Source organism: Acomys russatus, chromosome 2 (assembly GCF_903995435.1).
Source record: "Acomys russatus chromosome 2, mAcoRus1.1, whole genome shotgun sequence".
In the NCBI taxonomy this organism is placed as follows: domain Eukaryota; kingdom Metazoa; phylum Chordata; class Mammalia; order Rodentia; family Muridae; genus Acomys; species Acomys russatus.
In genome coordinates this window covers 73,090,052-73,115,333 of record NC_067138.1, presented here as the reverse complement: position 1 = coordinate 73,115,333, position 25,282 = coordinate 73,090,052, and the positions used below count along the sequence as shown (strand labels likewise).

The window sequence follows — 25,282 nt, the reverse complement described above, 5'->3', positions numbered from 1 at the left end:
TCCCCCAGGATCACACAAAATATTTTTATAGAATATTCTTATGTCTTACCATTCCCTAGATCCTTACAAGTTTCACAGACGTGTGCTTTTTATTTTTAGGACCTGTAAAACTGCCTGGTCATATTATGTGGTTACTATTTAATAATAAATAGATGTTATATCTATATTTCTTGATTCTGAGCTCTAGACTGGCTCCAGCTTATTCATATCACATCCTTGGTACTTAGGATACTGCCAGTCTTATAGCAGAAACTCAGTAAATGATTAATAAGGTTCTTGTGGAGTTTTGTAATTGCCATAATCAATTATTTTAAAGTTGTCTCAGCAAACCAGGTATAATCTTTTACCTGAAATCTAAGCACATGCAAGGCCAAACAAGGACGATTATGAATTTGGGTCCTACTTGCGTATCCTATTCTGGTTTCTCTTGATGTGATAACATGTTCTGAGCAAAAGTGAAAAGGAAGGGTTTGTATGGCTTATACTTCCAGATCACAGTCTGTCACTGAGGAACTTCAGAGTAAGAACTCAAGGCAGGACCTAGAGATAGGAACTGAACCAGTGACCATAGAGGCATGCTGTTTACTGGATTGTTTCTTGGTTCATAATACAGCCCAAAAACCACCTACCCAAGGATGGTACTGCCCACAGCAGGATGGGCCATCCTACATCAGTTAGGAATTAGGAAAATATGCCCATAGACATACACGCAAGCCAATATGATGGAAGCCATTCCTCAACTGAGACCCCCCTCCTCCCAGATGTGTGTACATTTGCCAAGCCGACAAAACTTCTGACACTTGGCTATATGTAGCAAGACACTATCTACAACCAAAACAACAACAACAAAATTAATAAAATGAATCCCAAATCTGATTTCAAGTTTTTCAACAGATTATTCTACATAACAACATTAAGAGAAGCTTTAAATGAAAGTCTGGGGCAAGCCCTGGCAAATATTAATTGCAACATGTAACTCTCTAGCACCAGTAATGTGGTGCCTTGGGTTTCACCATATGTTCTGAATACTCTTTTATTTTCTGCCTTTTGCAATTTTGAAAAGAAATATAATATCTGGATAGAAATGGGAATACATATTGTACTGAAATTTAATAAAGAGATTTGGCAGCCATCTGAATTAGAATTGAAGGTGTCTTGACATCACCTTGAATTTAGTATATTTATTTAAATAGCCTAAAAAGATTATATAAAGATAGAGGTCTGAATAAATGACAACACATTTAATAGCCCCAAATATTCAAAGTCCAAAATAATTTTCTGTCTACATCTTTTTGGGACTCCATTTATATCTCAGGATATGAGAGAATGGGGACAATTCATACCATATGAATTGTTAGTAGCAATGAAATAGATGTGAGCATAAGAACAAATGATACCTCTAAAGCCAAGACCTCTAAAATTAGCAACAGGAAATAGCAAAATAAAATTTGGTTTAGATAAAACAAGCTAACAAGTGGAGGGGGGAGGCTAAACATTGACATGCACAAACTATGCAAAAATGGCTCAAAAGGGGTAACAAAAGACAGCACACTAGAAATAAACTCTCGGTGGTTTGGATGTGATCTTATCACCACATAAAGAAAAAGGAAAAGGGAGAGGAAAGGAAGACAGAAGAGGCAGCAGGAGGGGAGAAGGAATGAAGAAAACTGCAGGGGAAGAAGGGAGGAAGAAGGACGATGGAAGGATGAATGGAGAGAGGAATGGATGAATAGAGGGAGGGAGAGAGGGAGGGATGGAGGGAGGGAGGGAGAGAGGGAGGGAGAAAGGCCTCCTTTTCCTCCTCAGTACACCTGAGGAGCTGTGTCTGCATGACTTTTGAGCTCTCTTACAGTGCCTGCACTTCCTGAATCCAGGAAGGAAAGAAGGAAGGAAGGAAGGAAGGAAGGAAGGAAGGAAGGAAGGAAGGACAAAGAGAAAGGGACTCATCTACTCTGAATGTGGACAGGCTTTTCTCTTTGGGCTGCAGTCTTCCCTTTTGCCGAGTAAACAAGTTAGATCAAATAGCTTTATAATCTTCAAATATTATACTCTAAAGTTTATTTGGATTTTGATTCTGTTAACCCTTAAATCCTCAAGTCAGCATTTTTTTTTTTTCCAGTATGAAATCCGAAACAGGAAAATAAAATCCTGGAAAGCTATGAAAATAAAATCCTGGAAAGCTTTGTCTCTGCCTTAAAGTCCTCTTGACTATCTAATAACATATCATCTTTCCATCCAGTCTTCTTTTTGTTTTGTTATTAATTTAAAGCAACATTACTTTTCTTATCTATTTTGGAAATTGACTGTAAAGATCTGATACAATAATACTACAGGAAATACTTAAAGATGTCAAAACTTTTAAGTAATATTTTTACATTTTCTTATGGCAAATACTACCCTGAACTCTCCTCCAAAACATCAAATTGCTTTTCCATTTCATTGGTTATGTCTTACGATAACCATTTACCTACTCACTGAAGGATTATCTAAACACATCCCCAAAATACAACACTAATCTTGGCTTCTCTCTACCACTAGTCTACTATACTCCTCTTATAACATTAGCTTGATTCTTCAGTTTTTTATTGTATCATTCAATTTTCTCTAAAAGAGCAGCTGTTCCATGAAAATAGAAGGACATGTAGTTTGGTCACCATTGTGTCCAGATTCTAGACACAGAAGACCATCTGCATGTACATGCATATGAACAAATAAAGGTCTTGCACTGAAAAGGTATTCAGTAATTACACAGCTTATGCACATCCTATTCACAAATGCAGGAACTGAGATTTAGAAAAGCTAAGTATCTCATCTAATGCAGCACAGTTAATTGATGGAGCAGTGAGGGTCCTGACTCGGTAGTAAAGGACCATTACATAAATACTAAGAAAACACAATGTCTGATAAAAATTGGTCTATGAGAATTTCATCTATGTGAGCATAGTGAAAGGCCATGCTTGCAAATATAAATATAAACAAGTATGTGTATCTTCCTCAATCTAGTAAAATAAGGAACACATCATTCTGTTACAGCATCCTGGAGATTCCAGCCAACAGAAGCTTCTGAATAAACTGATGTTCTCTGTACCAGTGGGCAAAGGACTGGAGCATGAGTCAGAGCACCACATAAAATCAAGCCATTAACTTTACTCTGGCAAAGCTGGTCATGACTGAGGTGACTGCAGTGTGCTTAGGGTCCTTATGTAGTACAGTAGCCAGAGTTCAACATGGGTCCCTCCCATCCAGGACCTTGATTGGTCTGGCTTGCCTCCTGCCATATGGTTCAGAAAAGTCCAAGAGAATGAGGCATTGAAGTCATGGTGTCCTCCATTTCCAATCCAGTAAGACATATTACAGTGTTTAAAGATTAAGAGCCAGGAGATAGGCAAGAATCACTACTTAGTAAGTTTGCTCTTCCTTATATGCCACACAGGACAATATTCAGGCTTTAGAATAGGATTTTTTAAGTCAATTAGAATTTGTGTATTTATTTTTAAAATAGTTTTATTCTTAAAGGCATTGTATTTATGTTTTTTCATTCTTTCACTAAAAAGGGAGAAGAAAGACAAGAGGAAGTGAGAAGAGAAGGGAATATTGGTCCTAAATCTAATGAGTAAACTGGCACATTTGGACATAGAAATCAAAACCATTCCCCTTTTTGGTCAGAAACAGTAAGGGTCATCATGACTTTTCATGTTCAAAACAGCTTCCAAGAAGCCATGGTTACTCTGAGGTCAGTTTCCACCAACTATAAGAAGGGTTTGTCTAAACAAAAACAAGAGATTGCAGACTGCATTGCTAGCGATTGATTCCAGAACACTGGCCAGAGATGTACCCTCTGGTCCTAGCTGGGTGGACCATGCATGCCTTAATAGACCAATTCTGGGCCACAAGGAGGTGTACTGTAGTCAGAGAATGAGGTCAATAATGAACATTGTCTGCTAAGCAGTACTCATTCAGGTACCCAGATATCCAATTTGAAAAGGAGGGGGCTCAGAGGGACATGGGAGAAAGCTGTCTTTCAAGCTTCAGTGGGCCTGAAAATGTAATCAGCTGCCTCAGACCCTGAATTATATGCATCTCTTGTTTTCTGACAGACTTAGTGATAATTGCCAGGTGGGATCCTGTCCCTAGTTATTTCTGCAGTATTCTCACCGTTAATGCCTTCCCAATCTCTGAGCCAGACAGATTGATACTGGGCCTTCTCCTTGAGGGACCATGTCCACCCTCACAGCCTCACCTCTCCACCTGTACAGGGGCTTTGTTTAATGTCCCAGGTGCTTTTCCTATGACTGGCCTCATTTATCTTTCATTCATAGCTTAACCAGGCACACCTTCTGGAAACCTTATCTGGTATTCCTTCTGGAGAAAAGCTAGTTGCCACCCCTTGTTATATTTCTGTAGCATCCCTTACTCGGCCAATTAAAAGCACATTTACTACATTTGCTAAGTAAATAAGGGACCGGTTTGCTAAGTGCTAGACTCTTGGTTAAATGTTTCAAATACCCACAGTTGCTTAATCCTAGTCGATCTCTTTGTAGTGAGCACTATCTTTATCCCATTGTTACAAGAGGGAAATTAAGGTTCGAAGAAGAAGTTAACTGGCAGAATCAAGGCTCCAATCCGTACTAGTTTGATTTTAAAATTAAAACTTGCCTGCACGCTACTTCTGCATCGTTTGTATCTTTTGGAAAAGGATATGGGTACAGAAGAGAAGGGGATCTTGTGTGACAGGCAGACCCATTTCTGTGGGGGCTGTGCTGTGATTTTTTGTCACTTGGGGGCTCCCAAGTCGGAGGTAACCGTGGACACCTCTTTGGAATGATCAAGAGTCTTCAGTTCCAAGTCATTTTCCTTATCAAGAAACTGTTGAAGTAACGACTAACTTTCCAGATGTTAGGAAAACGAAATGACAAGACCAACTACAAGCACCCATCCCCACGAATCTAGCACTTGGGAGAAAAATCTACCGTAACAGATCGGTAACCTCGCTTTTCCTGAAGGAAACTCTCAGCCCTTACGGCCTCGTGCTGCCCTTAAACTGCACAGGTTCAATAACTTGGCTAAAAGGGGAATCTGAGTTTTTGTTGGCAAATGATTGAACATGCGGGGCCCAGACTGCAGGCCCACAGTCCATTAGGGAATTTACGAGGCGCGCTGGGGGCCTTCAGCTCAAGCATTCCCTTCAGACACAGTACTTACAAAGCCATCAATTTCCTTAACAAAGGGCATTGGCTTAAATGCCCCTTAAAGCAGCGCTATTTACTGAGTTACCCACTTCCTTTTGAATTCTCTGCCTGGGGGGTGGCATGCCTGCCGTTCTTTTTAACTACTAGTTAATTAGGTTTTCTCCCCCCAAAGGAAGCTGGCCTAGGACTGTGCTTGATATTCAAAAGCCGCTCAATTTGGGGTTACCCGAGAGTCCTACAGGTAATCTAAAGGACCACTCAATGAACTGACAGTCCTCAAGAGTTTGGGCTACTGTTAGCAGAGGGCTGGGGAAGGAAAGGCATGCTTGCACCTAACTCCTTCTTTCATGTAGATAATATAAGGGTCAAAGAGGCTTTAAAGACAGATACTTAGAAGGCCCTCTGTAGCTTCCTGGAACTTAGCTTAGTAACAAGGCCATTGTGTGGATTAGGAGACAAAGGTAGTTCCCATCACTTTTTTTTTCTCACATTCAGGAATTGTACACTCATTCACAGCTTTAGGGTCACCACCACTCTGAGCCATATAACGGTCCCACTTTAGGTAAGAGGAAAATGTCTATTAAAGTCTGCCGGACTCTGAAGAATAGGAGAGTTCTGTGACATGTCAATTCTTAAGAAATAAAACCATCTCATAAGAAATATACCCTTCTTTCATTCATTTATTTTCTATTTACTAATCCCACAAATTACATGCCAGATGCTGAGCTAAATCCAAAGGAACTGGATGAATTAAAGCTGGGTCCTTAGGACTCAGTTCCCAGCAAGTGAAACAGGAAGGTTATACGTAAACTTCGACTGCATTGTGTTCCGCGCTGAGGGGGCTGGTGCTGCATGAACAGAGTGGAGGGATCATCAGCTTAATTTTAGACTACCTTGAAAAGAACTCCTGTTAGGAGGCAGCTATACCTCTCTGAAGAAACAATGCATGGTGGGGAGGACTTTTCCAGGGGAGAGGATACTGTGAGTAAGTAAAAGAATAATACAGATATGAGGAGGAGGGGGGGGAGGAGGGGGAGAGGGAGGAGGGGGAGAGGGAGGAGGGGGAGAGGGAGGAGGAGGAGGGGGAGGAGGAGGAGAGGGAGGAGGAGGAGGGGGAGGAGGAGGAGGGGGAGGAGGAGGAGGTGGTAGAAGGTACAAAGCAAAATAAGATACTGGAATATAATTTGCAAATTAGTGTGTCAAACCATGCAGGTCTTACTAAGCTTGAAGACTATATTAATAAGAATTTTGATTATCTAATGAACCAAACTGCCTACATGTTGGTCAAGAAAGCCATCATATTTTTTTTTAAAGAGAGAAACTAGGTTCATTCTTGTTTATGATTAAATCTCTGCTTTTCAAAAATTGGGCTATGCCATGCCTCACCTGTAACCTTAACTACAAATGGATATATACTGCCTGTTCCAGGAATTGCCATCCTGTCTTTGTTTCAAAAAGTTCTTACAACCACCTTGCAATCTTGCCTTTGTTTCAGGAGATTGTTATGACCATCTTGCAATGCTACATTTGTTTTCAAAGTGTTATTATGATTACTCTATTATGGCCACCTATTTGCCTGGAAAACTCCCCATTTGGAAACCTCCTACTTCTGAGCTATTAAAACTCTTATCTTGCCCATGGTCAAGGTAGACCTCTCAAACCCCTTGTTAGTGGAATGCAGCCCATGTATATGAATATTTTTAAAAAGATTTCTTTAATTAATTTGTCCACGATGATTTGTGTTAATGATCTTTCTCCTCACATCTTTAATATTAACATTTTCCTCAAAGACAATGCAAAGCCATTGTAGACATGCTCCAGTGCAGAGGGACAAATAAGGTGCTTATTATATGAAAAATTGTCAGATTTGGGCTGACAAAGTGAAATAACTGGGAGTCTATGGGAGCTCTTTTGCCACACTTTAGACAGGCACTGCAACAGGCCTTTGGTAAAACAATGATAGTTCTGAATATGGAGAGAGGTTGACTTGGGAGGAAATACTGATTTTTGAAATAAGGTTGGAATGGTGATTATTGGAATATAGGCAAAGAGAAAGATAGGGGGGATGTGGGTGTTTCTAGCAATTCTTTCTAAAATGTTTCATTAGTTAGTGAGTCCACCAGAAGTGTTGGGAAGAAAGCTGGTAAAGTTCCACATTCTCAAATCTAGGTAGAGAAACTAGACATGTGAGTCTACAGGAAGAGTGGGAGACCCAGAGTTGGACAGTAGTTCCATAGTACAGCACTTGCTTCAAACATGCAAGGCATGGAGGGGGCCCAACTGGACATAAAACATCTACTCTGAATCTTGGTTCTCAAGGGATGACTCTGGTTAAAATCTGAGAGTGAGACATGATCTCACTGTGGTCTTTAGAAAGAAATCTGTGCTAACTGAACAGAAAAGTAAGGAAAACCAGAAAAGGATGATACTTCAGGAGCACCTAGAATTATTTTTCAGATAAAGCTACTCAAGTATAGGTTAAAAAAAAAATACTTAGCATCTTTTGTTTCATTATGGTGTTTAATAGAATCCCTTCCATAGCCTCCTTGTGTGGTGGATGATTCTTACCCTTGCTGTCTACCAGGGAAAGGGTGTTCTGTATTTGTGAGTAAGAGCATCACTATTTTAATAGACATAATAATTAGTATTTATTGATCACTTTCTGGCCCATGCAGTGGCAGCAGGGTATGTAGAGTTTGTAGCATTGAACTGGCATGGTAAGAGTTGCTTAATACGTGAGCATTGTATACATTCATTGAGTGCGCTAATGGACAGATCATAGCAACCCTCTGAGGTAAAGAACATTGTTACCCTATCTCACATAGAGAAAGATGGTCAAAGGTATGGGACTGGAAGAAGAGGGGGCTCCCATGCTTCAGGTCCAGGCAGCCAGCTACCCTCTATGTTGGTGCATTCTCTGGGCAAAAGAAAACAGAAACAAATGGAAAGAAAAGCTGAGGATTCAAGCAGTTCGCACAGTGTTTTCCACAGTAATGAGGCTAAACCCAAGTTATGTGAGCGGCTTTGGACTGCTGAATGGAGAGATGGCTCTTGCCAGGATGTTCACATCTCTGCCAATGGCAGTTGATAGTTTAATTCAAACTTATGGATAATTTGGGCCGGCTTTCTGACTGGTGTTGAAAGCTAAAATCACTCTGATTTCTCATCAGGTCAGCTTGCCAAAAGTATGTTGTTGGCCCTTGAAGAGCATCCCACTCAGGAAGGTTGTTGTCTTAAAATATTGATCCAGCCTGTTGTGCTTCTGCCTAGAAGCCTTGATCATTACTGGACCAGACACCCAGCCCAGGTCTCCTGTGGAATCCTGCCTTAGGATCCTTTGGGACTTGTATATTACTGTCCCTGCAGAAGGACTATGCCTCCATTTTGGACCTTCAAGGTCCACAGTATCGCTTTAGTTCTCCTCTGAGTCCCACTGTCCAGGAATGGTTCCTAGACTCACCAAGTCCAAACAGGAGCTTTTTTAGGCCTCTGGGCAGTCTTCTCCATCCACCCTTACTGTCACTCTTGAAGCCCTGCTGCAAAGGTCCGTGTGAAGCATGAAAAACTTGACACACATGGCAGGTGCTTCAAACAGACTCCTAGTGTGAGATCCTCACATTCATTTCTAGGTGTTGGGTGCTGTCCGAGGAAACAGAGAAGGCAACTTGGAGTAGAGCTTAGTCTCGTAGATGCGAATGCTGGTAAAGGGCATTTCATCTTTCTGTTCAGCAAGTTAAAATGAAAACCTGGCCCTTTGATGATTATTATAATTTCAGTTTTGTTCTTTGCTAATTTCTCTTTGGTCCTTAACCAGTGGCCTCCCAGAGTAAGTGGACATTCCATTGTTTCCTGTGTTAAGTATTTAATGATCTGTAACTAAACACTTCAGATGGTGTTTCTTAAAGAGACCCAGGGATCCTTTTGTTATGTGAAGTCTGTATGCTTCCTGCATTGTTTCCCCTTCTCATTATTTGTTTGCTGTTAGGCCCTTAGGCTCCCTAGAGTACACATTTTATTAGATAACCCTAAAGATAAAGATGTACCGTAAATTAACTACTTCAGCCTGGGGGCTCAGGAGCCACACTTTTAGGCCCAGAATACCATACTGGTGAATGAATAAAAATCTTGAGTAAATTATTGAACCTCTTTGTCCTGATTTCTCTATGCAGAAGACTTTCATAATGTTAATACTGCCTTACAGGATCCGTGTCATTAACTTAAAAGGACTTAATAAAAAAAATCATTTATTTAACTTAATATAATTGCATTAAGTACCTATTTTCTGTATTATTATGACTTTTGCTAGGAAGAGTGAAAAAGACAGGATCAATCAGTAGGCCTGTCACTCTCATGGAAGGCATCTGGGGACTCTTAATTTCTCAGTGGAGCAGACTTGAGTTCAAATCCCAACTTCACCACTTAAGACAGTGGTTCTCAACTTTCCTAATTCTCTGAACCATTAATACAGTTCCTCATGTTGCAGTGATCCATGGCCATAACATTATTTTTGTTGCTACTTCATAACTGCAATTTTGCTACTGTTGTAAATTATAATGTAATACGATGTAATACATTTTCTAATGGTCTTAGGTGACCCCTGTACGAGTCACTGGCCTCTTCCTCCCAAAGGTGTCACTACTGACAGGTTGAGAAATGCTAACTTAAGAGTGCCTGCTTTCAACAAAACTACCTTGTGTCTCTAAACTGCTATAAAAATGGAAACATGGCCTCCACAGTCCATAGTCTTGTGAAGATCAGGAAGGATGTGTGGCAGCAAGCCTGGCTCAGGGAGCGACACTTGGAAAAGTTTGTTCCTCTGTGGTCATTTCTCAATTCCATAAATATTTACTGAAGGGAGGTCACTTTCCCCCAAATTGCTCATACATTTGGGAAGTTTTCTGTGTCATCCAAAAAGAGGTCACCATAATGCTTGGCTGCCAGGGTCACTGTAGGTCTGAGAAAAGACACATCAGTGGGCTTTCCTGGGACATCAGTGTTGGGCCTTCCACAGGTGTGCTCAGGCACAGATGCTGTCTGAACCTTTAAGAAGGGAAGCCATATGGACTTTGGTGGCCATTGCTTCTAGGCACAAAATGTCACATATTGAAATGGATCAGAGAGTGGCTGGCTAGAGCTGGTGGATGAGAATAGAAGAATGCGTCTTTGCTCAAGGGTGAAGGGACAGATGTGTAAACAGAAATGTGGGGCGCCAATGTTTAGAAGAGGTGTATAAAATATCTCTCTCACTTGATAGCCTATGACCATATAATGGGGGAGGAAGTCTCCCTCAGTCTTAAACCTAGGGGAGGGGAATAGGGTGAAAGTGGGAGGGAGGGAGGCATGGGAGGATACAAGTGATAGGATAACAATTGAATTGTAATATGAATACATTATTAAAATCAAAATTAAAAACTCTCTCTTTCTCTCTTCCTTTCCCTTTCTTTCTCTGCTTTACACGTCCTCTATTCCTCTCCATCTTTTCATTCCTCATCTACCTGCCTCAGTCTATTGCAATTTTTACACCTATTGTCCATCAATCTTCCCAAGCATCAGCTAGCTGTGAGGAATGTTTTCAGTACAGTGATAGATAGCAGCTGTCCGACTTCGTAGATTATACAGGGCTTTCATTGGAAGCACCATAGCTCCTTTGTAGTGGCATTCTATTAACAAAGGGCATAGATGTATTTCAATATGACTTTATTTGCCAAAACTGGCAATGCGTTGGCTTTGACCATAGGTAGTGATTTGCTGATCTCAGTCTGTGCAAGAATGCAGGAGCCTATTGTAAGGAAGGCAGAGTACAGATTACATATACAGGCTACCTTCCCCTTCCCTCAGGCCATAAGTAACCAAAATCCTCAAAGGAATCTGTTCCTGCAAGGCGAAGTCATTGGCTTTCCTTGTAATCCTCTATGCTGACTCTCTTTTCACACTGCAAAAGCTCCTCCTGCCTTGATCACTAATCTGAGCTTCTCGTAAGTAGTCTTGGCTATCACCCCACCCTATAGCCTCCTAATATCTAGCTTACTTTAGACCTACCAGTCTCCTCGGTACAGGCTTTTAAGGAGTCACTCTTGACCCCTCCACATGACAGACTCCTTGGCTTTTTCTCTACAACCATCTAGCAACTTTAAAGTAATTGTCAGGAGCATATTCCAGTGCCCCCTCATGGCCTTACTTGCACGCTGCTGCTTCCTTGAAACAAGCATAGCACGTGGCACAAAAGTGACACACTCAATAGGAAGTGACAGAAGGAAGGGTGAAACCTAGTAGGCAGTTTGCACCACCTTCAGCCTGAATCTGAGTGCACATGTTAAAGCAAGCAGCTGCTCTTTCTTACACAGTGAAATTTGCACATCACCATGACTGTCCATCTATCATTTTATTTTAAGAACATTACTTTTCTCAAAGAACAAAAGAGAGGATACAATTAGGATTATATTTGTCACTTTCTTAATATTTCAATTTCCTCCAGGGCACTCTCTTCAAGTGGAGATGAGAGCTCATGAATATTAAATATCTATTCCAACTCAACATGGACTCCAAACAACAGAAGAGAGCCATGGCCCAGGTGAAGGCCTTGATACCAGTTCCAGAGGCTTCTTTCCTTATCAAGCTTATCAAAACCATATGTGTACATATATACTTCAAGGCAGATGGATTTCTGGTCACTTTCAGTACAGTAAAAAGGAAGACATTGTTTCTAACTGTCCAGATTCACCTGTCAGTATTCTGGCTACATCAAAGTATGGTCTCTGCTCCTTACATTTAAGAAAGCTTCAAGTGGGTTCCCTGATCCTGATCCTGCCTGAAAGTCAGGAAGCTGACCCAGGGCTGAGGGCTAGAATTCCTGCCTGCTGGTGTCACAGGTCTCCTGTTTCTTTTCAGTCCGGCCTCACTGGAAGTACTGAGCCTTAGGCCATGGCAGATAGGCAAGCTTGATCCTAAGGAATACCGACTTGAGACCTTTGACTGCATTCCTCAGACCTCCCAGTTGAGGACTCAGATCTTTGGTCCTGCCCACACGTCAGCCTTCCGCCCCATTGCTTCCTTTTCCTGCTCTTTTGTGCCCTCAGTGACCCCTTTTGACCTTCGGGGTGAAAAGAATTCCTTTCTCCTCCTGGAGCCCTTATTTTAAGACTGAACAGTTTTAAAACAATAACAATGTGGCACTTTGGTTCTAGAAGTTAGACTCCAAAGGCCTTTGGGGTTCATCTAACTCATTGTCATCCCTTGATGACAATGTGTGTGGGAAGGCCTAGTTACTTTGGAAAAGGTACTAACCACAGTGATTCAGTGTCAGGATCCAGTGATCTGGCTCAGAGGCAGTCCTGCTACAGTTGTACCATCTGCTTCAGCGTCAGTCCATTCTGAGATACAGAGGGATGAGGAAAAGGAGCCCATGAGCTGCCCTCAATCCTGCTAAACACTCTAAAGAATTATGACCTTCAAAATGGTGTCCATTTCCCAGAAGAGGAAACTAAGTCTCAGAGGCAGTAGAGAGGTACCAATGGCATCCCAGATAGAAACCTCAGGCTCCAAGCTCCCCAAAGCAGCTACAACAATGGGATCCAACTGAGTGCTATTTTCTCCCTATCTTACATGTTAGAAAGCAATGTGGCTAATTGGGAAAAGAGAGGGCTTGGGAACAGAAGGTCCAATCACTGAGTAGTTTTGTTATTTGTTTGTTTGTGGCAAAGACACAAGAAGGACATGTTGTGCTCACTTTCCTTCCCTCTGTGACTCAATAACACCAAACAGAAATACCAGGAAATACTTTCATGCCCATGCCGGTATTGGACACAATCTTTGGTATTTGAACTCTTCTCTGATCTACCTGGTGAGACACTTTCAACAATTCACCGAAGTTTCACTCAATGTCTCTGTTTTCTGGTCAGCAAAATGTGTATGACTACTCTGGGGCGTTGAAGGACATCCTATTTTTCACAATGTTTCTTAGCACAGTACTGGTGGAGTTAGGCTTGTGATAAATGGATCTCTGCCTGATAGGTACACAGGCTGGCTACTTGCTGCAAATTCCACTTCTGATTGTAGTTGCATGACCTTGGGCAGTGTACATAGCATTTCAGTTTTCGAGTTGCTGGGAGCTTTGGTAAAACTGTTAAATGAATCATGTTAATAACAATTTTTTAAAATGAACACTCATATTGAGCTACCTGGTGTTTGTCACCAGTATAATTGCTGAACATAAATGAAGTCTTTTCTGTTTGTACTGCTTTGGAGGGCAATCTCAAGGTAAACTACCTGCCCTGGATCGGCAAGTGTGTTTGGTTTTCAAAACTCTAAGAAGTGATGACGAAAACTAACATATTTTACTGATGAGAAAACTGAGGCACAGGTTTAAAACGTCTGCACCAGGTGTTCACCCAGATGCCATATTGGTAGCTACGATGCCATCTGATGCTCTGCTAGTGCTGTGCACACCCACACTCCATCACCGTCACTGACCCCCTTATACATCTTCCTCTTTTTATTTTTATTTTCTTTTTCAAGGCTTGTCTTTAAGCCAAATAAAGCACTGTTTTAGGAAAGTCTTGTAGGGGAAAGTTACTACATTCTTTTACAGAGGAAACTGTGAGTGAATCTAGGGAACCAGCAAAGTTTGATTTTGTTTCTTGCATTAGTTTTTTTCCTAAGGTGAGAGGTGGATTTGTCCATTACAGCTACACATTGTTTAAAAGAAAAATACTAATTAATGCAGCTCCCCACAGAACTCACTCCCTGACTCCCTCTCCTCCAGCATAAGATACTGTTTTTCCCTTTTTGTCATTGTTGTTCTAAACTCTCCTCAGCATATCCACCAAGAAGACCCAGCGATTCATCTTCTTGTTTTCCTTTCTCGCCTTGGCTCAGTGAGGCCAGGACAGTCTGACAGACGGGCCACAGGCCAGGTGACCCCCTGCCCTCCCAGCAACTGGTGGCAAGGCAGATTGATCTTCAGCCCCCTACCCCTTATCTACCTCACAGAGAGGGAGTGCTAATTGAGTCACTGGCCCTGGCTCTATACAGAGGTGGAGACTCCCTGTCAGGGAAGAGAGACAAAATGATGCTGAAAGTTGCTGTGGGAGAGGAGCTGAGAGGAACAGAGAGACACAGTGGGAGTGCCTGCAGGCCTGGGATACATGACATGGGAGTCTCTGTGACTTTGTTTTCTTGGCTATATATCAGCCTCAAGCAAGATTTGAATCTCCCCAAGCCATCCTAGGCGAATTGGGATTGCTCGGTATTAGGTGGATATTGAAAACATAAAGAAGCTTTCACAGAGTGAGACACTGAGTTCCAAGGTGCTGAACTGCACAAGGTCTGCCACTAAACTGGGTATTATCTGATTGAACTATTCAAAGCTACCCTGAAGGACACATGGTGGGAGATGAAGACACCCGGTGTTGCATCTCCTGTAAGGGCTTAATATGTCCTCTCTGAAGTTAACATGTCCAGCTTTGGCTCAAGTTATATGACTAACTTCACCCCCTTTGGGGGATCCTGCACATTTTGTCTGACTAATTTGTCCATTACCTTTCCTCCTTCAGCTTTTATCAGCAGCCTGTCTGTAGTTTATGACTCAGTGCCTTAGAGACGAATCCCGGTGGCTGCTGAACAATGCCTCCAGCCAGCGCCTGCTGGGGGAGTTATCACTTCACTGATACCATAGTTTCTAAAAGAAACCCCAGGCCTGGTGTGTGTTATAGTTTCAAAAGGCGGAAAAAGGACAAGATAATTTCCACTTTGCAAGGGGGATTCATTCGGCATTTCTCAAGAAGTCTTGTGGGCGGTATTTGTTTATTAAGAAAGGTACTATGTGCTGGGGCACTGGAGCTCTGGGGGTGGGAAAGTGGGAAAGGGAAGTCACCAGAGTGTTGCACAATAACACATTGGCACCTTGGGAATACTTCCGGATGTGTGGGCTTCTGAAAAGTGAAGGGGAATGCCCCCATAAATCTGTCACCCACCCTCACACTGCTGTTACTGGCTCAGGGAAACAGCTCTTCTAAGCGGTCTGTGATGACTAGAGTGGTAAAGAAAGGCATCAGAGGAGGAGAAGCAGGAACAGGGCAATGGCAAAAACTAAGATGAAGACAGGAGGAGACTGAAGAGGGAAAACTGGAAATGAAAGGCAGAAGAAAGGAAGGAAAGTCATTGCAATGGCAGAGTTCCAAAGTTTAAAAAAAAAAAAAAAAAAAAAAAGCAAGGTCCTTTATTTAGTCTGTAGGTAGCACCATGCTTCTGTGACCTTGGGTCAGTTGAGACATCACAATAAATCTCAGCTCTCACATCTGCGATAAGAGCCACATGTAGGCTCATATTGAATAAAGCTGAATAACATAGGACAGCCCTATCCAGTGCTGTGGTGCTCCATAAAGGACTGGACTGCTGTGGTTGATACTTCTTCCTCCACACAGCCCACCTTCCCACATTCATATGGGGGATGAAAGCCTAGCTTCAGGAAATGCTACTAAACTTTCACTGTCTTTTCAAGATATTTTTTTCAGTTAGGAGTTTAATGTATGACCAACAAAAACCAATCTTGGTTAGCATAAGCAAAAGAAATAAAATAAACCATCTATTTAAGACACCCAATACCCAATGGGAGGCTTTCTCAGAGGGCTGGAGACAAGGAATTGCATACCTTGAAGGCAAATTTCAGCTAGAAGCTCTGGCCCTGGGACTACCTTTGATAAGAAATAACACACTTGGTCCTTTGTCTTCTTATCTGTGATGCTAGTTGCTGTCTCTAGTACTTTGGATACTGTCTTTTCCTCTATCCTCATCAAAATATACTCCATATTGGCTTCTGAATCCAAATTACGGGTTGGTTGTCTGTTGAGGTAGAAGGTAAATCTAGGCTGTGAAGACCCACTCAAGCTGCAGAGTGACTTGGGGAAGACACTTGGGTTTTCAACTGCTCTAATGAGAATTGTTCTCTACCTCACTGGGACAATGAGTCTGATTCCCCAAATCTAGGAACACATCAAAATATTGTTAGATATCTGTCACAGACAAGCCCTAGGTCTTCTACGGTTTCTGGATAAGAATACCAAGCCTTAGTCAACATCATATATCTGAGCTGTGGTGTGAATCCGAGTACCTTTTACTGAGGCCGATTTTCTTGGCCACAACTCTTGACACACAGCGTGATGAGAAGAATGCCCACTTCAGCAAAGCCTTTTCCAACCCTACAGTCTCACTTCTCAGAGTCGTTAAAGTTATTGGAGGGGTGTGTGTGTGTGTGTGTGCGCGCACACACACACACAAAATTCTCTGCCTATACTTGAGCAGTTTTTATTAAAAAGGAAGTTTTTCAGACTCAAGCTTTGGAGTTTGTACTGGAATGCAGTCCCTGGGAGCTGATATCTTAAGATGAGTCCTATTTTGCCTGGAATGTCTGTATCTCTGTGAGTGTCTACCATGGAATTCTAAATGGCTTGTCATGAGTATAGCTGATGTCTTTAACACAGATCTCAGTCAATAGCAAGAGAAAGAGAAAGACTTTAACAGTATCTATATTTTCCATTCCATCAAATTAGTATATAAAAATTTTCATGATAGTAAAGTCTCCAATCAAAGCTTTTTAAATCAGGAGCAATTAAGAAACCCCCCCCCCCTATTTCCCAAGTAACTTAACACAGTAAATACTCTGTCAAACTCTTTTCTTTGCATGTTTGATGTTTGTTTGAAACAGGGTTTTTCGGTGTAACAATGCTGGCTGTCCTAGAATTTGATTTCTAGACCAAGCTGGCCTGAAACTTACAGAGATCTGCCTGCCTCTGCCTCTTAAGTGCTAGGATAAAGAAGTCCATCACCACACCTGGCCAGACCTGGCTTTAAGTACAGCTTAACCCTGTATGTTTATCATCTACCAAAAGCATACATTACTTGTTTTGTAAAAGTGATCCATAAAAAGTTATTCAGAGAGTAATAGCTCAGACATACTCCTGGCATACAAAAGGTGTTCATCAAATGCTACCACCAACAGGTCATTTAGAAGCTAGTGAAGACTATGTTTATAAAACATGTTTGTAAAACTGAGAAGGAACCAAGTCTCATCTTCTTGACAACAGCCTTTATCTTTTTCTTCACATATATTAGAGAACATTTTGAAAACTTCAAATCCTGATCATTCATTTTAGTCAGAGCAGGAGGATAATTGAGGACCCCAAATGCAAGGGAAACTGGTTCTAGACTCATTACTTAGTCCAATTCTAGCAGAGTCCTTCAGCCCTACCACTCTATATTTAAAATTCAGTTAATTTCCTAATAAGTGGCTAATAATACCCTATTATCTACCTATTCTCTGCACCAAGCACCAACATGCAAAGAATCAAGTGAAGGGAAAGATAGTATTTTGCCGCATAGGGTCTTTACTTCACTTACTCAACTCTGATGCATCAGGAAAGCTGTCAGCCATAGGAATGAGTTTCGCTGTGGTCTCTCAAATATAGAAATATGAGTTCTGGGTTGTGGACTGTAGTTTGCTGACACTTTTCTGAAAACATCTTTCTAATTGCTGTGTATTGTTGAATAGTTCTAAAGCCACATAGCACAGGAATGCCATACCCTGAGTATCTATTTTAGGACATCCATGTCTCGCATCCCATTTTCACCAGAACCTGCATCCAGGGGATTCTAAAGTCACATGCCTCATTCACATTAGTAAAACAGGTAAGTATTCTTTGGTACACACTGGTGATCACTGAAGGCTGGCAAAGGTGAGGAAGGTTAGGTCCAAGAAGTGTTTATAATGATGAAGAATTCATCCACACACCCTGGCGATCACACAGCAGAAAGGTAGTTTCTCAGAGACCTCACCTCATCATTTCCAATTAGCGGAGGTGGACTTAGGTCCAAATCTAGTAAAGCTTAGCATTCCATCTAGAGCTTGATTCATGACTGTAATTTATGTTTCCTCCTGCCACACCACGTGACTAGTTTAGTAATCATCATCTTTTTACAATGGGTCACACTCAACTCTCAACATGGGAGAAAGTTTTCTGGGTGGAAAAAAAAAAAAAAAAAAAAAGCCGAAGTGCTGCCTAAAACTTGCCAAGTCCTTCCTCATTCTGTGTCCTCCTTTTCCTAACCACAGGTATTTGCATAGCATCTCCATTGGGATGCTCGACTCCCACTTGGAGCAGAAGACTGATAGTAGGTACTCTATCAATACGTTCAGAACATAATACAAGGTAAATGATTCATTTTTTTTTTTTTTTTAACCCTCATGGAGCTCAGTCTACTAGGAAAAAGAATGTCTAAGCCCAAACCTTTAATGCGCTGCAGATGCAAAGATGTGATGACATCTCTTTCCCTGTAGTCTCCTGGAAAACTGCCTTTCAGTGAGAAATCTTCCCACCACGGTTTTCATCCCCCTCTGTAGCAGCCCAGTCCCTTTTCAGATAGTGCACCTCTGTCCTTTGTACTTGCAAATGAATTGTGATTAGTTTTCACCTCCAGCCCAAGGGATTAGCCAGAGGACCTTTGATCTTCAGGTATCGATTTGCATCTTAAAGGAAGCATGACCTCATCTGGGCCAGCTCAAAATTCCATCCCTGCCCCCACCCCCTGTCTGTTTACCAGCCCTGGGGCTGGACAGGGCCTCCCAAGTGGGGCTGAAACAACAAGATAGGCCAGAATCTTTGAGAAAGCCGAGGAAAAAACGTTTCCCGCCCGACTCGGTAAAGGTGGGAAAGGAGGTTTGCTTTCTAAGCAGGGCCAGGTCTGCTATTTGTCCTATGTTGCCAATCCCGGAGACTGTGCAGTTTGGGTCTGAAGCAAACACTCAGGGGGCAAGTAGATCCCTAACAAGGGGTTGTGTATAATAGGACAAGCAGAGACTCACACAAAATCAAGGCTATTCTCTCTTCAGCCTCTGCAGATCAGTATGATTCTGGAAACATTGTGTAATCACCTCACCTTTTGATATTTCCCACTCTGAAAGAACAATATGCTATGGCAATAGCGATCCAGGACAGCTGGTGTATTTCTTCATGCTCATGACAGTATGTGGCACATAGGAGATTCTTGGTACATGTGAAACGAAATTTCATTTAGGCATAATTGATATTTTTGTAATTGGCCAATCAGTCAAATCCAAAGACATGTCAAAGACTCACCAATGCAGTTGAAGGAAACTTCTTGCTGGCAGAAAAGGGAGCAGCCGTCACCATTGATCTTATTCTTATCATCGCATTCTTCTCCTTGGTCTCTGCACAATGGATACAAAAGGGAAATATCCTAGGTCAGTTTCAGAACTCAGGTTAAACAAGAAAACGTATTCACATGAGTCATGGTGCTTCTGAAAGAGCATACTCAAGTCTCTTTCCCTGACTCAGTCTAGTTCCTCATCAATATGAATTCAATAAAAGGTATAGATTTACAAAGTATGATTGTGTTAGCCTTAGTTGTGTTTTTATGGCAAAGGACAGTTTTGCTTCAAAACTGGCTGTTGTATTGACATTTCTCTGTGCATATGCATGTGTATGCTTGTGTGTGTGCACGCGTGCATGAGTATACACATTCATGTGAGTACCTGTATATGCATACATGTTTACAGCTCCATATATATGGGTGTACATATGTGGAGGCAGCAGGAGAACCTTGTGTGTGATGCTACTGTCAGGAACACTGTTCAGTTTAATTTTTGATACACCATCCCTGATTGGTCTAGAGCTCAGTAGCTGGGCTAGGCTCACTGTTCAGCAACCCAGGGATCCAACAGCTTCCACCTCTGCTGTGCTGAGATTATGAGCAAACCGCATTGTGCCTGTCTTTAAAGCAGGTTTTGAGGGTCAAACTCAGGCCCTTATGCTAGCAAGGTAAGCACTTTTAGCACTGAGTAAAATCTTACTTTTTTGCCCCCTCCACCCTCTTGTTTCTATGGCTCTGGCATCCAAACCTCTCCCAGTCTTACATATGTATCCCAGTTCTGGGTAAGCATTTTACCATTTGAGACATTCTCCTACCCTCATCCCTTTTTTCTTTTTCAATCTGTAATCTGTTCATTCATTTTACATTCCAATTGTAGCCCCCACTCTTGTCTCTTCTTGGTCCTACCTTCCCTCCCACATCCCCCCTCCCACTCCCATAGTCTTCAGAAATGGGGAGCCCTCCTCCCCTATCATCTGACCTCAGCCTATCAAGTCTCATCTGGACTGCCTGCATCCTCTTCCTCTGTGGCCTAGCAAGGCTGCCCCTCAGGATGAAGGGATCAATGAGTGGGCACCAGTGTCCATGCCAGAGGTAGCCCTTACTCCGCATATGAAGGAATGCACAAGGAGACTGTACTGCCTATAGACTACAAACTGACAAGACAGTGTTTAATAAGAACTACATAGCAAGAGGAGTAAATTACAAATCTCTGGCCAGCTCTGGTTCCTAACATATCTTAAAAAAAAACAAAAACAAACAAACAAACAAACAAAAAAACTCATTGCTGTCTATAATGGTATTTGTTTTAATTGGAAAGGGTGGAAAAGTTCAAAGTCCTCCAACCTTCACCCTTCTTGGTGAGGACATGCTCCTCTCTCCCTCCATATACCAAAAGACTCTTGGTTTTTCTCACTCACACCCCCAGGCTTAGTCATCTCTTACTAGAAGGCTTTACTCCTTCCACTGAATGTGTCATTTTTTGCTGCAGAAACAGGAAGGCCTGCTCTTCATGCAGTTATTTGCATCACCTAACAATGATTTTGCAGAGGTGAAAATGGCCAGAAAATGAGCACTGATTTTTCCCCCCTTCCCTTAAACGAGGCTTTGGCAAGGAGAAAGAAGAGCAAAAACTGGAAAACTAGATAGATTGTTGCTTTCTGGAGAGTTCCCATCCTTCTGGAAACAGAAAACTTAAGCTTACAACCACATGCTCCAAAAATAACTGCCTGCTCTGAGTAAGTCCCTTGGCCAGTCTAGCTGATCTTCTAATAAGTTTAAAACAACTGACAGCAACTGTAATGGAAATTTCATTCCTCAATCACAGTAGCCACATGTGGCCCCTGTCCACTCTGTTGGATAGTACAGAACAAAGTGCACTGCTTCCAAAATATTTATTGTATGGTGGTCTTGTCGATGTCCAGCCTCAGTTTCTCATGTGTTATAATGGAGATACTTAAGCCTTCTCCTTGGCATTGGGTAAAAACCCGCAGCATGATTTCAAGTGTGTGTCATGTTGGGTAGCACCGAGCAGACGCTGAAAGAGTCAGTTCCCGTTCCCTTTTTGCCTTGGGGGGTCTCTGTAGAGTATGTGGCAGCTGTCCCTTCCTCTTCAGAGACCAGCTGGGAACTGTCACAGCATGGAACAGGTCTCAGACTTTTCCTTTTACCAGGGGCAATTAACACCAAGCAATGTTTGTTGTCTTTAGGAGGTGTCAGGATAGCAGGATAGGGCCTAGCAATCAATCCTTAAGATGCCCTAGGCTGTTGCATCAATCTCCAAAGAGCCACCCAAGTTCTCTCCTGACTGGAAAAACCATGAACAATGAAGTTTGTACTTTTAGCTGTCCTTAGCGTTCTCTGCCAGTAAATCTCACAGGCTTGAAATCAACAATGACCTTCAGCTTCTTAGCTTTTTCATGGGTTATGTATGGAAGACACACACCTCCTGCCCGCCCTGAGTCTGGACTACTTTCCTAACCCACAAATAACAATTCCAATTTACCTTCCATCATCACCCAAACAGTGCATTCTATTGGTTTAAACAAAACATTAGGGTCACCACAGATCTCTTATGGGCACGATGATCATTAAAGTAGTTCTGAGAAACCTCCTTTGACCTCTCAGGCTGAACTGAGTAGGCATCATTCTCTGGGTTCACAGACACCTTGCTTCATCTATCACAGGACTTGTCAAACTGTCTGCCGTTGCTTAACACTGGAGCACCTGTAGTAGTAGGCTCACAGTAGTAGGCTGTGAGATGCCAAAGGAGGAGGCTGATTTTTCATCATCTTAGCAGCCTGGTACCCATGCTTGAGACAAGAGAAAGGTCAGGCAGCCACATCTCTACTGGCTAATTTTGTAGCCTTCTCTTCTCACACTAAAATGAAAATATGAATTCAGATGAGAATCAGGCCCTTAGTACAAATGTGGTGGGCTCTACTTTTTAAGAGATGTGACTACTTGAGAAAAATGCTTTACTCTTTTTTGCATGTTGCTTTACTATAAAATATAATAGGCACAATCACAAACGATTGTGGAGAGGACCCAAGGATGTAATAATGTATTTTAGGGTCTCATGTGTGGCAAAATCTTGGCGAATATTTGCACACATTATCATGATATACATCCAGTTTTTCATCGCTATAATATGTATAAACTTGAGAGAATCAATTTATTGCTATAGACCATTCACAACAGAATGCTTACCCGTTAAGGATTTCTGTGAGTGTTGCACCTATCCTCTTTGTCTTAAACAATTTGCATTCATGTATTAAGTGTATGAGTGCACATGTGCTGAGGTGTTTCTGTGGGGAGCAGCGGACAACGTCGGAAAATGTGTTTTCAGCTTCCACTAAGCTTCCTTTCTACTTCCTTGCCAGGGCGTTCATAAGCTAGATTCAATTTTCAGCAAAGTTCATATTTCTTAGCTTATTAAAGGCAACTCAATTATTTTATATCTATGCAGGGTTCTGATTCTAAGTAAACATATTTTAAAAACAACTGCTAAACCATGAATACAATTAAATTAATGATGGTCATCATACTTTAGAGCACTACAAAGTTGTACATTGTAATATTCTGTAAATGCAGCTTTATTTATTATAATATAAATAGACTGAGCTATAAATTAATGGTCTAAATCTGCATAAACTCTTTGTGAATGTGGTGGTATGAATATGAATGGCCCCAAGTGATGCTACTTGAGAGATACTAGGACATGTGGCATTGTTGGAGGAAGTATGTCACTAAGGGGTGGCTTTTGGTTTCAAATGCTCAAACCACATCCAGTCAGTTTCTCTCTCTCTCTCTCTCTCTCTCTCTCTCTCTCTCTCTCTCTCTCTCTCTTTCTCTCTCTTCCTGCTGCCTGCCAATCCAGCTGTGCAACTCTCAGCTACCTTGCAGCTCCATGTCTGCCTGCATGACTCTACGCTCCCTGCCATGACAATGGACTCAACATCTGAATTATAAGCCAGCTCCAAAGAAATTAAATGTACTCCTTTATAAGGATTGCCATGCTCATGGTGTCTCTTCGCAGTAATGGAAACCCTACCTAAGATGGCTATAAATTAGAAAACTCAAAGTTACAATTATACATTCTCAAGGAGGACTGTAGTGTTTTGCGAACACCCTAAATTACTCTATGATCTTGGACCAGTAAACAATGGGAAGCTTTCTCCCTGAGTACGCTGGGTTCAGTCTATGTTCCATCAGGCACAGACTTATCTAAAGCTTGGAGCTTTAGTGTAGGAGAGACTCACAATTGGCCCTTCCTCCCCTACTTTGTTGCACTGGGATTGTCTTCATGTATTCTTACTGGGTTTTTATACAGATCTTAAATACACACAACACATTGCAAATTTCATCGTCAGAGATGTGTGGGCCTTGTTAGTCAGTGGTCATGAAATCAAATCTTAGTAACTAACTTTTGTATAATAATTCAAGACTTTGAAATTCTAATACTATATATACAATACTAGTATTGATAATTCTCTTTGGAAATGACACGTGGTACTGTTCTTTTAGGGCCCAAATACATATCCGTGATATGTATGTTTCAGTAAACCAATGGAAATTATGGCCGTAATTACTGGCTCAATCCATTTTTAATTTAAATATCACTTATTTAAAATGGCAAAAGTAATACTTTAAGAATAGTAAAGAGAAATTCAAGTATCTCTCCCTCTCTGAAATAATATAAATTGATTGCAGATTATTTTGTATCAAATAAATAGTTTTAATTATGAAAACATGGAGGAAGCATACCTTAATAAAATGTATTATTATGAGGATCAAAGTTAGGGTTACCAGATTTGCATGCAATTACTTTTATGTGCTACAAGCCCTGAAAACACAATTCTTACAGGGGTATTTATTTCAGAAGAGCAAAAGTGCTTCCTAATGTAAACTATATTTTGCCCAGTGAATATAAAATCAAAATATTTTAAACAAACTTATTAATGAAAATCTCTCTTTTTTCTCTCCATCTCCTTTTCTCCCTTTCTCCTTCCCTTTCTTTCTTTCTCTCTCTTTTCTCTCTCTGAAATGAAGCCAAGTGGACCTCAAATTTACTATGAATCTAAAGATGACCTTGAATTTCTGATCCTTCTGCTGCCACCACTCCAGGGCAGGTATGTGTCACCGTGCTAGATATGTGCATATCTAACTCAGGGCTTCAAGTATGAATGGCAAAAACTATTTCAAGTGATCTAGACCCCCAGTACTAAATATGCCATTTTTAAATTTTCAAATAGCAAATTATCACCTTTCCATGAGTCACTGATATACTTCAGTATTGGGCAGGGAATCCTTGTGCACACTACTGTCCTTTTGCACAGTGAACAGAAAAGACAGAGTTGACTGGGGTTCATCTGATCATATTACAACATGTATTTCTTTCAGTGCTAAATCACAACCAGAAAACATGTTGCTGTTTCTGGAGGCATGGCTCACAATACTTGCTCCTCTGACGGAGGACTCATGTTCAGTTCTCAACACCCACATCAGGCAGCTCAAAAGTGTCTTTAATTCCAAGTGATCTGCCCTTAATTTCTGGACTGTCTGCAAGTACCAGGCATGCATGTGGTACACACACACACACACACGGATATGGACATAAACAATGACATTCATACAGTTGAAATAAATCTTTTAAAAGGACAGCATACTGTTCTCAAATACCTATGTATTTGTACGAGGACTTTTGACTATAAACCGCTTTTACCTTCTAAACCTAGTAAGTAAAATAAACAAATCTAGTCCTAGCTGGTCCATTCTTCCCAATGCAAAGGTTTCCAGTTTTCATCACCTCTCACACAATCACCAGTAACAAATCAAATTGCTCTCCCACATAGCATTATTATTAGTGACAAGCACAAGCCATAGATATCTAGCAGTTTTGTTTCATATATGTTCCACACCTGAAAGCTAAT

The 25,282-nt window shown here is 41.4% G+C and overlaps 1 protein-coding gene across 1 annotated transcript in view; it reads right to left on the bottom strand.

The window, feature by feature from the left end:
• The window catches only part of Pappa (pappalysin 1), a 245,077-nt gene that overhangs the window by 102,434 nt on the left and 117,361 nt on the right, over window positions 1-25,282 (bottom strand). The window contains exon 9 of the mRNA XM_051163182.1: window positions 19,319-19,410. Within this exon, the coding sequence (XP_051019139.1) occupies window positions 19,319-19,410 (92 nt within the window). The remainder of the gene's footprint in view (window positions 1-19,318; window positions 19,411-25,282) is intronic.